This window comes from Hyla sarda, chromosome 2, assembly GCF_029499605.1.
Source record: "Hyla sarda isolate aHylSar1 chromosome 2, aHylSar1.hap1, whole genome shotgun sequence".
NCBI lineage: Eukaryota > Metazoa > Chordata > Amphibia > Anura > Hylidae > Hyla > Hyla sarda.
Genome location: NC_079190.1, coordinates 231,644,296 through 231,660,087, shown reverse-complemented (window position 1 = coordinate 231,660,087; position 15,792 = coordinate 231,644,296). Strand labels below are relative to the sequence as shown.

Below are 15,792 nucleotides of genomic sequence, written 5' to 3'. Positions count from 1 at the left end.
AAACTATCACGGCAGTGGTGAACTACCGTCCACAGGGCGACAATGCATGATAGATGACCCAAAGCAGCAGTCTGGCTGAGCAGGGAAACCGCCTAGGCATTAGGGAAACCGCCTAGGCATTAGGGAAAAGGGAACCAGCCAGACCAGAGATAACTGAGCACCTACGACAAAGGTGGAAGGGCAGGAAGGCCTAGAAAACCCCACCCCCAGGAGAGAGAGGGAAGCCGAGGGACCGAGAAATGCATCCCTGACGTTCCGTATATTGTCCGTGGGACACACTGGGTCGGTTCCATGTAAGCCACGCACAACAGTGGGGTAGTGGAACACTAGCCGCAAAAAAACATCTGTCAAGAGACAGTCGGCGGAAGAACATATGCAGACACTGTCTGGCTTACTGGAATGAGTCCCTAGGGGACAGCGAGTCATCACAGCGGAAACCTCACACAGTAGTTAGGGTTTGGAAGTGCAGCCGCAGATACAGCAGTGATGTGATGTGTAACAAGTGGCGCAGGAAACCCTGCAGACCACTACCTGGTAGTATAGGCCATGGAAGACGAATCATTGCATTGGCACCTCGCTCGGTAGTGAGGTACCAGAACCCAGCCTCATATCCATAAGTCATGTGATGTATGGCAGGAGATGCAGGCAACCATACAGACCACCTGCCGGCTCACTGGTATGGACCATAGCAGAAAATGGAACACTACGTCGGACGTCATGCACAATAGTGAGGTACAGAAACTACAGAAGGATGATGTAGGACAGGCGACGTAAACAACCAAGCAGACGAATGTCTGGCTTACTGGTATGGGTTTAAGACAACGATGCATACCATCGGCACCTTATCAGCAATGCGGTTCCAGAACTCAAGCTGCAGATACAGAAGTCGTTTGAAGTTTGACAGGCGGTGAAAGCAACCCTGCAGATCACTGTCTAACCGGCATGGATCCACAGAAAACAACTATGCTAGCATCAGCACTTTGCCGAGTAGTGAGGAACGTGAACCCCAAGCGGAGATACATACTCCATCTGACGTATGACAGGCGGCGTATGCAACTATGCAGACCACTGTCAGGCTTACTGGCAGGGATTCACCGAAGATAACTATTCATCCCATCGGTACCTTACTCTGTAAAGAGGGACTGGAACACCAGCTGCAGACAGCCATTTGATGTATGACAGGCAGCGTAGTCAACTATGCAGACCACTGTCCGGCCTACTGGCATGGATCCACAGAAGACAATTATTCATACCATCGGTACCTCGCTCAGTAGTGAGGAACCGGAACTCCAGATGCATCAGCCGTGAATCATGTGACCAGCGATGTAGGAAAACATGCAGACTACAGTCTGGCTTACTGGAATGGGTCCGTAGAGGACTTCGTAACGAGCCTTAGGGTCGTTAAGACACATCAGTTCAGTCCTCCATATACCGCACCCAGCAGTGGGGTATCGGAACTGCAGCCACCTCAGCCGTGAGACGTATGAGAAGCGGCAGAGGAAACCATGCAGAACACAATCTGGCTTACTGATATGGGTCCTGAAGACACATCGGGTCAGTTCTCCATATACCGCACCCAGCAGTGGGGTATCGGAACTGCAGCCACAGACACCCCAGCCATGAGACATGTGATAAACGGCAGAGGAAACCATGCAGACCACTGTCTAACTGGTATGGGTCCTGAAGACACATCGGGTCAGTTGTCCATATACCGCACCCGGCAGTGGGGTATCTGAACTGCAGCAACAGATACATAAGCCGTGTGACAAATGGCAGAGGAAACCATGCAGGCCGTTGTCTGGGAATGGGTCCTGAAGACACATCAGGCAATTCGCCGTATACCTCACCCCGTAGTGGGGTATCGAAACTGCAGCAACAGAAACATCAGCCGCGTGACGTGGCAGGGGAAAACGTGCAGATCACTGTCCGGCCTACAGGTATGGGTCCAGAACAAAAAACTAGTTATTCCATCGGACACCTCGCACAGTAGAGGGGAACCGGAAGGCCAGCTGCAGGTACTCCAGCGGATAGATGAGTGACTCTAGGAACCCAGGACTGCAGGCATTAAACTTAAAATATAATGCAATGCAAGGATTGGCCACAAGAAGGCGCCAAACTCCAAACGGTCAGAAAAGCTGCAGGTTTCTCAGTTTTTGTTTTTTTAAATGAAAGATTGTGCGTTACCACCTTCTGGGAGAGGGGGTGTGTGGGGGGGTTGTGTGGAGCTAAGCCCACTTCCTCACCTCCAAAAGGAGCGAGCCACTGGGGTGGGGGAACATAGACCCCCCACTGTACAGTTGTAAGGACGGGCATATGTATCAGTCCCCGTCCAGCAACACACCCGCCGGCACCAAGGCTGCGGGAGCGGACGGGTGCCGCTCTGAAGGAGAAGTACGGGGACGGAGCAAAGCTCCGAGTCCTCGTCTATTCGGCGGGATAGTTGAGTGCGGCATGAGGAGCGACAGCGCCCGGCAAGAGGCCCCGCCAGACGCGAGCTCCCGCCGGCACTGCCGCGGAAGCCATGCCGCTGCCCGCGCCGCCCTCAGAACGGGGAAGGAGGGGGGGGGGGGTGAGAAGGGGCCCAGACTTGTGTGTCTACCTCCTAAGTGACACTAAATAAAACTGGTTGCTTCACTGCAGGTGGGCGGGTATATCCTGCCAGGAGGAGATGGCTTTTCTTTTTCCTAGTGTCAGCACCTCCTAGTGGCAAGAGCATATAACCATCAGCTAGGTGTCCCCCAATGAAGTGCGACCGAGAAATACGCTTTTTTGGACTTTGGATTTTTTTTTTAAGTGTACGCCATTGACCGTGCGGTTTAATTAACGATATATTTTTATAGATCGGACATTTACATACATGGCGATACCACGTTTATTTTTATTTACACTTTTATGGGAAAAGGGGGGTGATTCAAACTTATTAGGGAAGGGGTTAAATGACCTTTAACTTTATTTTAACTTTTTTTTGCAGTGTTATAGCTCCCATAGGGACCTATAACACTGCACTCACTGATCTCTCATGCTGATCACTGGTGTGTATTAACATGCCTGTGATCAGTGTTATCGGCGCTTGACTGCTCCTGCCTGGCTCTCCGGCGCGGAGCAGTCATTCGTGGATCGGACACCGAGGAGGCAGGTAAGGGCCCTCCCGGTTTCCTGTAAGCTGTTCGGAACGCCGCGATTTCGCCGCCGCGGTCCCGAACAGCCCAACTGAGCAGCCAGGACACTTTCACTTTAGACGCGGTGGTCAGCTTTGATCGACGCGTCTGAAGGGTTAATACAGGGCCTCACCGCGATCTGTGATGTCCTGTATTAGCCGCAGGTCCTGGCCGCTGACAGCCGCCAGGACCGACCCGACATGACACGGGGACACCCGAGTATTGAGGAGTTAAGTGGTACAATAATAGAAAGAAAAAGAAAAAAAAAATAGATGAGTATGTAATCATGGGTATCTAAAAAGTAATTTTTTAGAAGGAGAGGGAAAAAAAAATGCAAAAAATAAAAAAATAAAAAAAATTGACCTGGTCTTTAAAGTATACTCGTCCGATCCAACAAAAAATAAATAAAATAAAACTTTTAAAAATATATCACTCAGTACGTAATCCTGACCATGTACATCTAATTTTTATGTGTCTAGCACCTTTATTTTTTATTACACTTTTAATTTAGCTCACTAGTCTGAATTCTTCTCAAAGGGAGGAGGCGTGGCCTCACTGTGCAGGTCTCCGCCCCCTCCCTCAATATGATGTCTGCTCACATCTCCCCTAGCATTAGCAAAACTACAACTCCCAGCTTGTCCTCACTGACAGTAGCGGGACACAAGCTGACAGTGGGAGGATTTTTCCTCCAGCTATGAGTCCTGCACTCACATCTGTCAATCAAGGAAGTGTGTCCATGACATAGGTGATGACGCATGGACACAGCAGGACTAGTATGTGTCCAAGCAAGCAGGGGGTGGTTGGTTGGTTGGTTAGGGGATGGGGGCAGTGGTTTGACTGGCTTTTTCAGCATGAAATACTGAACATTTTCTAATGAAAGCAATTGCAAAACCTATTGGATATACATGCTTTACAACATATCAAAAGTTTATTTTTTTTTATCCGACAGTGACCATTTAAGGCAGAGAGGGGATGGGCCCAAAAGGGGTATTGCCCCAAATCTGTTCTTTTTAGAAACAAGTCATGGAGGGAGTAGGAAAAACAAAACAAAAAAAAAACATTAGCCCGCACCCGGTGATACCCAATATGTGTATTCATTTTTTACGCTTTTTTGGGGGGTAAAATGGGAAAAACTGACATTTTAGCTTTTAATTTGGGTGGGGAGAGGATTTTTCAATTTTTTTATTTTACATTTTCACTTTTTTTTTTTAAACACTTTAATAGTCCCCATAGGGGACTATATATAGCAATCATTTGATTGCCATTACTGTTCAGTGCTATGCATAGAACATAGCACTGATCAGTGTTATCGGTGATCTTCTGCTCTGGTCTGCTCGATCTCAGAGCAGAAGACCCCGGGAGACAGCCGGAGACAGGTGAGGGGACCTCCGGCTGCCATGCTGGATGATCGGATCCCCGCAGCAGCGCTGCGGGTGATTCGATCATCCATTTAAAGTACCACACAGCCGCAAATGCCGTGATCTGTATTGATCACGGCATCTAAGGGGTTAATGGCGGATAGCAGCCGGGACCTGCCGTGCATGATGCGAGAACCAGTCCGGTGCTCACTGTCATGCCGGAGCGTAAATGTACATCACGGTGCGTTAAGTACCACTGCCCCATGACATACATTTACATCCTTTGTCATTAAGGGGTTAAAGGGGTACTCCGGTGGAAAACAATTTTTTTTTCAAATCAACTGGTGCTAGTAAGTTACACAGATTTGTAAATGACTTCTATTTAAAAATCTTAATCCTTCCAGTACTTAGCTGCTGTATGCTCCAGTTGTGTAGTTCTTTCAAGTCTGACTACAGTGCTCTCTGCTGACACCTCTGTCCATGTCCGGAACTGTCCAGAGTAGGAGCAAATCCCCATAAACCTCTCCTGCTCTGGACAGTTCCTGACACTGACAGAGATGTCAGCAGAGAGCCCTGTGGTCAGACAGAAAATACATTTAAAAAGAAAAGAACTTCCTGTGGAACATACAGCTGCTGATCAGTACTAGAAGGATTAAGATTTTTAAATAGAAGCAATTCACTAATCTGTAACTTTCTGGCACCAGTTGAGTTTGTTTTCCACTGGAGTACCCCTTTAAGCAAAGGTCTTGGCAAATACCAATGGAAAAGACTGCACAGAGCTAGGACAGACAGCATTGTGTTCACACTTGTTTTGGAGGTAAGAATTCACACACTGGAGCTCAGCACTCACCTCCTTTCTCACTGTCATAATGGGAGGCATCAAACTGGGCATCATCATTGGGAAGCTGTACACTGGCAATGACCAGGTGGTTCTGTTCATCAGAGGTATGTGTTCCAAGTACCAGGCGGTGGATGCTAAAATCCTTCCCTTCTGGTCTGTGAAAGAAGCAAAGTTAGAAAAGTTTAGAAGATGAGAGACTTCCAATGTGAGTAACAAGTTATGGTAGTGTTTCCCAACCGGGGTGCCTCCAGCTGTAGCAAAACTACAACTCCCAGCATGCCCGGACAGCCAAAGGCTGTCCGGGCATGCTGGGAGTTGTAGTTTTGCAACAGCTGGGGGCACTCCGGTTGGGAAACACTGCTATGGTATAGGTAGGTGCAGACTGACCTGGTGACATCGGGCAGCCACTGTGCTGTGAGACTGGGCCACTCCAGGGCATGAGTCATCACCAGGTCATACAAGAATGGGGTGTTCTTCTTCCAGATCTTGTACTCCTCGTTTATGACCCGCTCTTCCACAGCATCGTCAAATGCAGCTGTGCACAGGGAAGACAGTGGTTAGGAGAAGGCATTACCGCGCAGAGCATACCCCGGCTCCCCATCACTCACTGTACATGAGCCATGAACTTTCTCCACACTTACCCTCCTTATCCGCCATGGTGCTCGCTCAAACCTACTAGAAGAGCTTGTGCGGCCTTCTGGGCTTAGCAGGCAGCTCCTCGTTCTCAGAACTGGTTCCGCCGCTTACTGTCCCAATTCTTCGGCCAACTCCTCCCTAGTGTCCCCGGTGTCCGGTCTGCTCCTCCCGCTATTGTTTCCCGCCTCTCCCGTGTCCCGGAGTCGCGCACATTCGCGCCAACCTAGGCCAATCGTAATCGTACAGGAGCTCAGCATGCAACCAATCAGAGACCTCTGCGTCACGAAGGCGGAGCAACCGTGGAACTACGCGCGTCCGACTTCCAAATTTCGAGCACCGCCTAGTAGGTGTGGCCTGTTGTTTCCATGACAACACAGGGAATATAGAGAGTGAAAAGAGGCTGCATGGGATTGAAGAATCCCGAAGCCTATAGTGGCGCAGGCAGGATGAAGATTAAAGGGGTATTCCAGGCAAAACCTTTTTTTATATATATCAACTGGCTCCGGAAAGATAAACAGATTTGTAAATTACTTCTATTAAAAAATCTTAATCCTTCCAATAGTTATTAGCTTCTGAAGTTTTCTGTCTAACTGCTCAATGATGATGTCACGTCCCGGGAGCTGTGCATGATGGGAGAATATCCCCATAGGAACTGCACAGCTCCCGAGACGTGAGTCATCAGAGAGCAGTTAGACAGAAAACAACAACTCAACTTCAGAAGCTAATAACTATTGGAAGGATTAAGATTTTTTAATAGAAGTAATTTACAAATCTGTTTAACTTTCCGGAGCCAGTTGATATATAAAAAAAAAACTTTTGGCCTGGAATACCCCTTTAACCCCTTAACCCCTTAAGGACACATGACGTACTGGAACGTCATGTGTCCACTCCCGATCTATAACGCGGGGCCACGGCGTGGCCCCGCGTCATAGCGGGTCGGGCCCGGCCTCTAACAACGGCCGGGACCCGTGGCTAATAGCGCGCGGCATTGATCGCTGTGCCGCGCGCTATTAACCCTTTAGACGCGGCGTTCAAAGTTGAACGCCGCGTCTAAAGTGAAACCGAAAGCATCCCGGCTAGCTCAGTGGGCTGTTCGGGATAGCCGCGGTGAAATCGCGGCATCCCGAACAGCTGACAGGACAGCGGGAGGGCCCCTACCTGCCTCCTCGCTGTCCGATCGCCGAATGACTGCTCAGTGCCTGAGATCCAGGCATGAGCAGTCATGCGGCAGAATCGTTGATCACTGGTTTCTTATGAGAAACCAGTGATCAACATAGAAGATCAGTGTGTGCAGTGTTATAGGTCCCTATGGGACCTATAACACTGCAAAAAAAAAGTGAAAAAAAAAAGTGAATAAAGATCATTTAACTCCTCCCCTATTAAAAGTTTGAATCACCCCCCTTTTCCAATAAAAAAAAAAACACAGTGTAAATAAAAATAAAAATAAACATATGTGGTATCACCGCGTGCGGAAATGTCCGAATTATAAAAATATATCATTAATTAAACCGCTCGGTCAATGGCGTGCGCGCAAAAAAATTCCAAAGTCCAAAATAGTGCATTTTTGGTCACTTTTTATATCATTTAAAAATGAATAAAAAGTGATCAATAAGTCCTATCAATGCAAAAATGGTACCGTTAAAAACTTCAGATCACGGTGCAAAAAATGAGCCCTCATACCGCCCCATACACGGAAAAATAAAAAAGTTATAGGGGTCAGAAGATGACAATTTTAAACGTATTAATTTTCCTGCATGTAGTTATGATTTTTTCCAGAAGTCCGACAAAATCAAACCTATATAAGTAGGGTATCATTTTAATCGTATGGACCTACAGAATACATATCAGGTGTCATTTTTACCGAAAAATGTACTACGTAGAAACGGAAGCCCCCAAAAGTTACAAAACAGCGTTTTTTTTTTCAATTTTGTCGCACAATGATTTTTTTTCCCGCTTCACCATAGATTTTTGGGCAAAATGACTGACGTCATTACAAAGTAGAATTGGTGGCGCAAAAAATAAGCCATCATATGGATTTTTAGGTGTAAATTTGAAAGAGTTATGATTTTTTAAAGGCAAGGAGCAAAAAACGAAAATGCAAAAACGGAAAAACCTCCGGTCCTTAAGGGGTTAAGGACGCAGGACGTAAATGTACGTCCTGGTGCGGTGGTACTTCACGCACCAGGACGTACATTTACGTCCTGTGTATAACCGCGGGCATCGGAGCGATGCCCGTGTCATGCGCGGCTGATCCCGGCTGCTGATCGCAACCAGGGACCCGCCGGCAATGGCCGACGCCCACGATCTCGTGGGCGTCCGCCATTAACCCCTCATGTGCCGGGATCAATACAGATCCCGGCATCTGCGGCAGTGCGCGATTTCAATGAATGATCTGATCGCCAGCAGCGCTGCTGCGGGGATCCGATCATTCAGAACGCCGCACGGAGGTCCCCCCACCTTCCTCTTTCCGGCTCCCGGTGTCTTCTGCTCTGGTCTGAGATCAAGCAGACAAGAGCAGAAGATAACCGATAACACTGATCTGTTCTATGTCCTACACATAGAACAGATCAGTATTAGCAATCATGGTATTGCTATGAATAGTCCCCTATGGGGACTATTCAAGTGTAAAAAAAAATGTTAAAGTAAAAAAAAAGTTAAAAATCCCCTCCCCCAATAAAAAAGTGAAACGTCCGTTTTTTCCTATTTTACCCCCAAAAAGTGTAAAAAAACAAATTTAATAGACATATTTGGTATCGCCGCGTGCGTAAATGTCCGAACTATTAAAATAAATATGTTAATGATCCCGTATGGTGAACGGCGTGAACGTAAAAAAAAAAAAAGTCCAAAATTGCTACTTTTTTAATACATTTTATAAAAAAAATTATAAAAAATGTATTAAAAGTTTTTTATATACAGATGTGGTATCAAAAAAAAGTACAGATCATGGTGCAAAAAATGAGCCCTCATACCGCCGCTTATACGGAAAAATAAAAAAGTTATAGGTCATCAAAATAAAGGGATTATAAACATACTGTCACGATGCCGGCTGGCAGGTAGTGGACCCTCTGTGCCAGAGAGGGATTGGCGTGGACCGTGCTAGTGGACCGGTTCTAAGCCACTACTGGTATTCACCAGAGCCCGCCGCAAAGCGGGATGGTCTTGCTGCGGCGGTAGTGACCAGGTCGTATCCACTAGCAACGGCTCACCTCTCTGGCTGCTGAAGATAGACGCGGTACAAGGGAGTAGGCAGAAGCAAGGTCGGACGTAGCAGAAGGTCGGGGCAGGCAGCAAGGATCGTAGTCAGGGGCAACGGCAGAAGGTCTGGAACACAGGCTAGGAACACACAAGGAACGCTTTCACTGGCACAATGGCAACAAGATCCGGCAAGGGAGTGCAGGGGAAGTGAGGTGATATAGGAAGTGCACAGGTGAACACACTAATTGGAACCACTGCGCCAATCAGCGGCGCAGTGGCCCTTTAAATCGCAGAGACCCGGCGCGCGCGCGCCCTAGGGAGCGGGGCCGCGCGCGCCGGGACAGAACAGACGGAGAGCGAGTCAGGTACGGGAGCCGGGGTGCGCATCGCGAGCGGGCGCTACCCGCATCGCGAATCGCATCCCGGCTGGCAGCGGAATCGCAGCGCCCCGGGTCAGAGGATGTGACCGGAGCGCTGCAGCGGGGAGAGTGAAGCGAGCGCTCCGGGGAGGAGCGGGGACCCGGAGCGCTCGGCGTAACAGTACCCCCCCCCTTGGGTCTCCCCCTCTTCTTAGAGCCTGAGAACCTGAGGAGCAGACTTTTGTCTAGGATGTTGTCCTCAGGTTCCCAGGATCTCTCTTCAGGACCACAACCCTCCCAGTCCACTAAAAAAAAAGTTTTCCCTCTGACCTTTTTGGAAGCTAAGATCTCCTTGACAGAGAAGATGTCCGAGGAGCCGGAAACAGGAGTGGGAGGAACAGATTTGGGAGAAAAACGGTTGAGGATGAGTGGTTTGAGAAGAGAGACGTGAAAGGCATTAGGGATACGAAGAGAAGGAGGAAGAAGAAGTTTATAAGAGACAGGATTAATTTGACATAAAATTTTGAAAGGACCAAGATAGCGTGGTCCCAACTTGTAGCTAGGGACACGGAAGCGGACATATTTAGCGGAGAGCCATACCTTGTCTCCAGGGGAAAAAACGGGAGGAGCTCTTCTTTTCTTATCCGCGAACTTCTTCATGCGTGATGAAGCCTGTAGGAGAGAATTTTGGGTCTCTCTCCATATGATGGAAAGGTCACGAGAAATTTCATCCACAGCGGGCAGACCAGAGGGCAAGGGAGTAGGGAGGGGGGGAAGAGGGTGACGGCCGTACACCACGAAAAATGGGGATTTGGAGGAAGATTCAGAGACCCTGAAATTATATGAGAATTCGGCCCATGGGAGGAGATCTGCCCAGTCATCCTGGCGGGAGGAAACAAAATGTCGCAAATAATCACCCAAGATCTGGTTAATTCTTTCTACTTGTCCATTGGACTGGGGATGATATGCAGAAGAAAAATTTAATTTAATCTTGAGTTGTTTACAGAGAGCCCTCCAGAATTTAGACACGAATTGGACGCCTCTATCCGAGACAATCTGCGTAGGCAACCCGTGAAGACGAAAAATGTGTACAAAAAATTGTTTAGCCAACTGAGGCGCAGAAGGAAGACCAGGAAGAGGGATGAAATGTGCCATTTTGGAGAATCGATCAACGACCACCCAAATAACAGTGTTGCCACGGGAAGGGGGTAAATCAGTAATAAAATCCATACCAATCAGAGACCAAGGCTGTTCGGGGACAGGCAGAGGATGAAGAAAACCAGCGGGCTTCTGGCGAGGAGTCTTATCCCGGGCACAGATAGTGCAGGCTCGCACAAAGTCCACAACATCCGTCTCCAGAGTCGGCCACCAATAGAAGCGGGAGATGAGTTGCACAGATTTCTTGATGCCCGCATGACCTGCGAGATGGGAGGAGTGACCCCATTTGAGGATTCCGAGGCGTTGGCGTGGAGAAACAAAGGTCTTTCCTGGAGGAGTCTGCCTGATGGAGGCAGGAGAAGTGGAGATCAGGCAGTCAGGTGGAATGATGTGTTGCGGAGAGAGTTCAACTTCAGAGGCATCCGAGGAACGAGAGAGAGCATCGGCCCTAATGTTCTTATCGGCAGGACGAAAGTGAATCTCAAAATTAAATCGGGCAAAGAACAGAGACCACCGGGCCTGGCGAGGATTCAGCCGTTGGGCAGACTGGAGGTAGGAGAGGTTCTTGTGGTCGGTGTAGATAATAACAGGAAAACTTGATCCCTCCAGCAGATGCCTCCATTCCTCAAGTGCTAATTTAATGGCTAGAAGCTCTCGATCCCCGATGGAGTAGTTCCTCTCCGCTGGAGAGAAGGTCCTAGAGAAAAAACCACAAGTGACAGCATGCCCGGAAGAATTTTTTTGTAGAAGAACAGCTCCAGCTCCCACTGAGGAGGCATCAACCTCCAATAGGAAGGGTTTGGAAGGGTCAGGTCTGGAGAGGACGGGAGCCGAAGAAAAGGCAGACTTGAGTCGTTTAAAGGCGTCTTCTGCTTGAGGAGACCAGGACTTGGGATCAGCATTTTTTTTGGTTAAAGCCACGATAGGAGCCACAATGGTAGAAAAATGTGGAATAAATTGCCTGTAATAATTGGCGAACCCCAAAAAGCGTTGGATAGCACGGAGTCCGGAGGGGCGTGGCCAATCTAAGACGGCAGAGAGTTTGTCTGGATCCATCTGTAGTCCCTGGCCCGAGACCAAATATCCTAGAAAAGGAAGAGATTGGCATTCAAACAGACATTTCTCAATTTTGGCATAGAGTTGATTGTCACGAAGTCTCTGAAGAACCATACGGACATGCTGGCGGTGTTCTTCTAGATTGGCAGAAAAAATTAGGATATCGTCCAGATATACAACAACACAGGAGTATAACAAATCACGAAAAATTTCATTGACAAAGTCTTGGAAGACGGCAGGGGCGTTGCACAGACCAAAGGGCATGACCAGATACTCAAAGTGTCCATCTCTGGTGTTAAATGCCGTTTTCCACTCATCCCCCTCTCTGATGCGGATGAGGTTATAGGCGCCTCTTAAGTCCAATTTAGTAAAGATGCGGGCACCTTGGAGGCGATCAAAGAGTTCAGAGATGAGGGGTAAGGGGTAGTGGTTCTAGAGCGGTGTGGCCCATGACAGGGCTTTTCCGGACAGAAGACTGACTACGAAAGCCACCTTAGACCTTTCAGTGGGAAACAGGTCCGACATCATCTCCAGATGCAGGGAACATTGGGAAAGAAAGCCACGGCAAAACTTAGAGTCCCCATCAAATTTATCCGGCAAGGATAGGCGTAGCCCAGGAGCGGCCACTCGCTGCGGAGGAGGTGCAGGAGCTGGCGGAGGAGATGACTGTTGAAGCTGTGGTAGTAACTGTTGTAGCATAACGGTCAGTTGAGACAGCTGTTGGCCTTGTTGCGCTATCTGTTGTGACTGCTGGGCGACCACCGTGGTGAGGTCAGCGACAACTGGCAGAGGAACTTCAGCGGGATCCATGGCCGGATCTACTGTCACGATGCCGGCTGGCAGGTAGTGGACCCTCTGTGCCAGAGAGGGATTGGCGTGGACCGTGCTAGTGGACCGGTTCTAAGCCACTACTGGTATTCACCAGAGCCCGCCGCAAAGCGGGATGGTCTTGCTGCGGCGGTAGTGACCAGGTCGTATCCACTAGCAACGGCTCACCTCTCTGGCTGCTGAAGATAGACGCGGTACAAGGGAGTAGGCAGAAGCAAGGTCGGACGTAGCAGAAGGTCGGGGCAGGCAGCAAGGATCGTAGTCAGGGGCAACGGCAGAAGGTCTGGAACACAGGCTAGGAACACACAAGGAACGCTTTCACTGGCACAATGGCAACAAGATCCGGCAAGGGAGTGCAGGGGAAGTGAGGTGATATAGGAAGTGCACAGGTGAACACACTAATTGGAACCACTGCGCCAATCAGCGGCGCAGTGGCCCTTTAAATCGCAGAGACCCGGCGCGCGCGCGCCCTAGGGAGCGGGGCCGCGCGCGCCGGGACAGAACAGACGGAGAGCGAGTCAGGTACGGGAGCCGGGGTGCGCATCGCGAGCGGGCGCTACCCGCATCGCGAATCGCATCCCGGCTGGCAGCGGAATCGCAGCGCCCCGGGTCAGAGGATGTGACCGGAGCGCTGCAGCGGGGAGAGTGAAGCGAGCGCTCCGGGGAGGAGCGGGGACCCGGAGCGCTCGGCGTAACACATACTAATTTGGTTAAAAAGTTTGTGATTTTTTTTAAGCACATCAATAATATAAAAGTATGTAATAATGGGTATCATTTTAATCGTATTGACCCTCAGAATAAAGAACACACGTCATTTTTACCGTAAATTGTACGGCGTGAAAACGAAACCTTCCAAAATTAGCAAAATTGCGTTTTTCTTTTTAATTTCCCCACAAAAATAGTGTTTTTTGGTTGCGCCATACATTTTATGTTATAATGAGTTATGTCATTACAAAGGACAACTGGTCGCGCAAAAAACAAGCCCTCATACTAGTCTGTGGATGAAAATATAAAAGAGTTATGATTTTTAGAAGGCGAGGAGGAAAAAATGAAAACGTAAAAATGTAATTGCCTGAGTCCTTAAGGCCAAAATGGGCTGAGTCCTTAAAGGGTACCTCTCATCAAATAAACTTTTGATATATTTTAGATTATTGAATGTTCAATAACTTTCCAATAGCATGTTTATGCTTCTTTCTATTGTATTTTTCCCGATCAGTCCTGTCAGCAAGCATTTCTGACTCATGCTGGAGTCCTAAACACTCAGAGCTGCCAGCCTGCTTTGTTCACAGCCAAACAGACTGTGAACAAAGCAGGCTGGCAGCTCTGAGTGTTCTCCTTTGTGAACAAAGCAGACCGGCAGCTCGTAGTGTTTAGGACTCCAGCATGAGTCTGAAATGCTTGCTGCCAGGACTGGTAGGGAGACCCCTAGTGGTCATTTCTTCAAAGTGGAAAATTAAATAGAAAGAAGCATATTTTTTAATAACATGCAATTGTAAAGTTATTCTGCATACATTAATCTATAATATATCAAAAGATTTTTTGATGAGAGGTACCCTTTAAGGGGTTAAAAGGGTACTCCGGTGGAAAACTATTTTTTTTTTTTTTTTTTAAATCAACTGGTGCCAGAAGGTTAAACAGATTTGTAAATTACTTCTATTAAAAAAATCTTAATACTTCCAGTACTTATTAGCTGCTGAATACTATAGAGGAAATTATTTTCTTTTTGGACCACAGTGCTCTCTGCTGACATCATGACCACAGTGCTCTCTGCTGACATCTCTATCCATTTTAGGAACTGTCCAGAGCAGCATATGTTTTCTATGGGGATTTTCTCCTACTCTGGACAGTTCCTAAAATGGACAGAGATGTCAGCAGAGAGCACTGTGGTCATGATGTCAGCAGAGAGCTCTGTGTTCCAAAAAGAAAAGAATTTCCTCTGTAGTATTCAGTTGCTAATAAGTACTGGAAGGATTAAGATTTTTTAATAGAAGTAATTTACAAATCGAATTAATAAAGAAATACGTAGGTGCACTCACTGCTCGGTGGAGACAGCTGCATGGTGGGGTCCAGTTCACGGGGAGCTGGATCTCAGCATCGGCGCAGGAAGTGTGGCGCTCGGAGGCTACGCTGGCAGTTTCGCACGTAAGTGCGTGCTTCTCCGGCCTCTGAGTTACGTCATCGCGCCCAGGTATTTATCAGCGGCTGAACAGCGTGAAGTTACTATAGTAATGCATAAGCAAAGAAAAAAGGATGGGGAGTGTGGAGGGTCAAAAAAGTGAAAGCTCCAGCACCGCATGCAGATCGCAATAAACGGAATAGAAGGACAGGTGTGCAGAAACCTAAAATAAATAGTAAAATAATAATGACAGTAAAAAGAAACCAGAAGCTAACATGCAAGTGGAATAAGAACATTAGAAGGTGTGAATGTTTAATAAAGAAATGTAATGCAAGAAAATAGAAAAAGTGCCTGATAGCCAATTTAAATCTATATATTAAAGGGGTACTCTGGTGAAAACCTTTTTTCTTTTAAATTAACTGGTGGCAGAAAGTTAAACATATTTGTAAATTACTTCTATTAAAAAATCTTAATCCTTCCAGTACTTATTAGCTGCTGAATGCTACAGAGGAAATTCCTTTCTTTTTGGAACACTGATGACATCACAAGTACAGTGCTCTCTGCTGACATCTCTGTCCATTTTAGCAACCATGCATAGCAGATGTATGCTAAGGGCAGCATGGTGGCTCAGTGGTCAGCACTGCTGCCTTACAGTGCTGGGGACTTGGGTTCAAATCCCACCAAGGACAACAATAAATAAAGTGTTATTATTATTATAATAACGTCAGCAGAGAGAACTGTGCTCGTGATGTCATCAGAGAGCATTCCAAAAAGAAAGGAATTTCCTCTGTAGTATTCAGCAGCTGATAAGTACAGGAAGGATTAAGCTTTTTTAATAGAAGTAATTTACAAATCTGAAAGAAATTGGGGTATGTGCAGCTCACAATATAAATTAGTCGAGGCTAAATGGAAAGTATTTACACCAAAAAAATACTAGTACAAAATTATATATAAGGATAAAAAGGGGGGGGTACCAAGACTAATACCATAAAATGGTACATGATGATGAAATTACAGAAAAATAAATCGGACTGTGCTTCACTTTAAATGATGTACAAATTTAATATAAAATAATATAAAATATTAC

General features: G+C 47.4%; 1 protein-coding gene across 2 annotated transcripts in view; it reads right to left on the bottom strand.

Moving 5' to 3' along the window:
• RBBP4 (RB binding protein 4, chromatin remodeling factor) overlaps positions 1-6,340 on the bottom strand; it is a 38,542-nt gene extending 32,202 nt beyond the window's left edge. The window contains exons 1-3 of one of the 2 annotated variants that reach the window (XM_056556550.1): positions 5,999-6,340; positions 5,745-5,892; positions 5,367-5,512 (exon numbers count right to left, since the gene is read on the bottom strand). In XM_056556550.1, coding sequence (XP_056412525.1) covers positions 5,367-5,512; positions 5,745-5,892; positions 5,999-6,014 — 310 coding nt within the window. In that variant the 5' untranslated portion in view covers positions 6,015-6,340. The remainder of the gene's footprint in view (positions 1-5,366; positions 5,513-5,744; positions 5,893-5,998) is intronic. The other variant, XM_056556551.1, reaches the window with a different exon arrangement.
• Between the last annotated feature and the right edge of the window lie 9,452 nt (positions 6,341-15,792).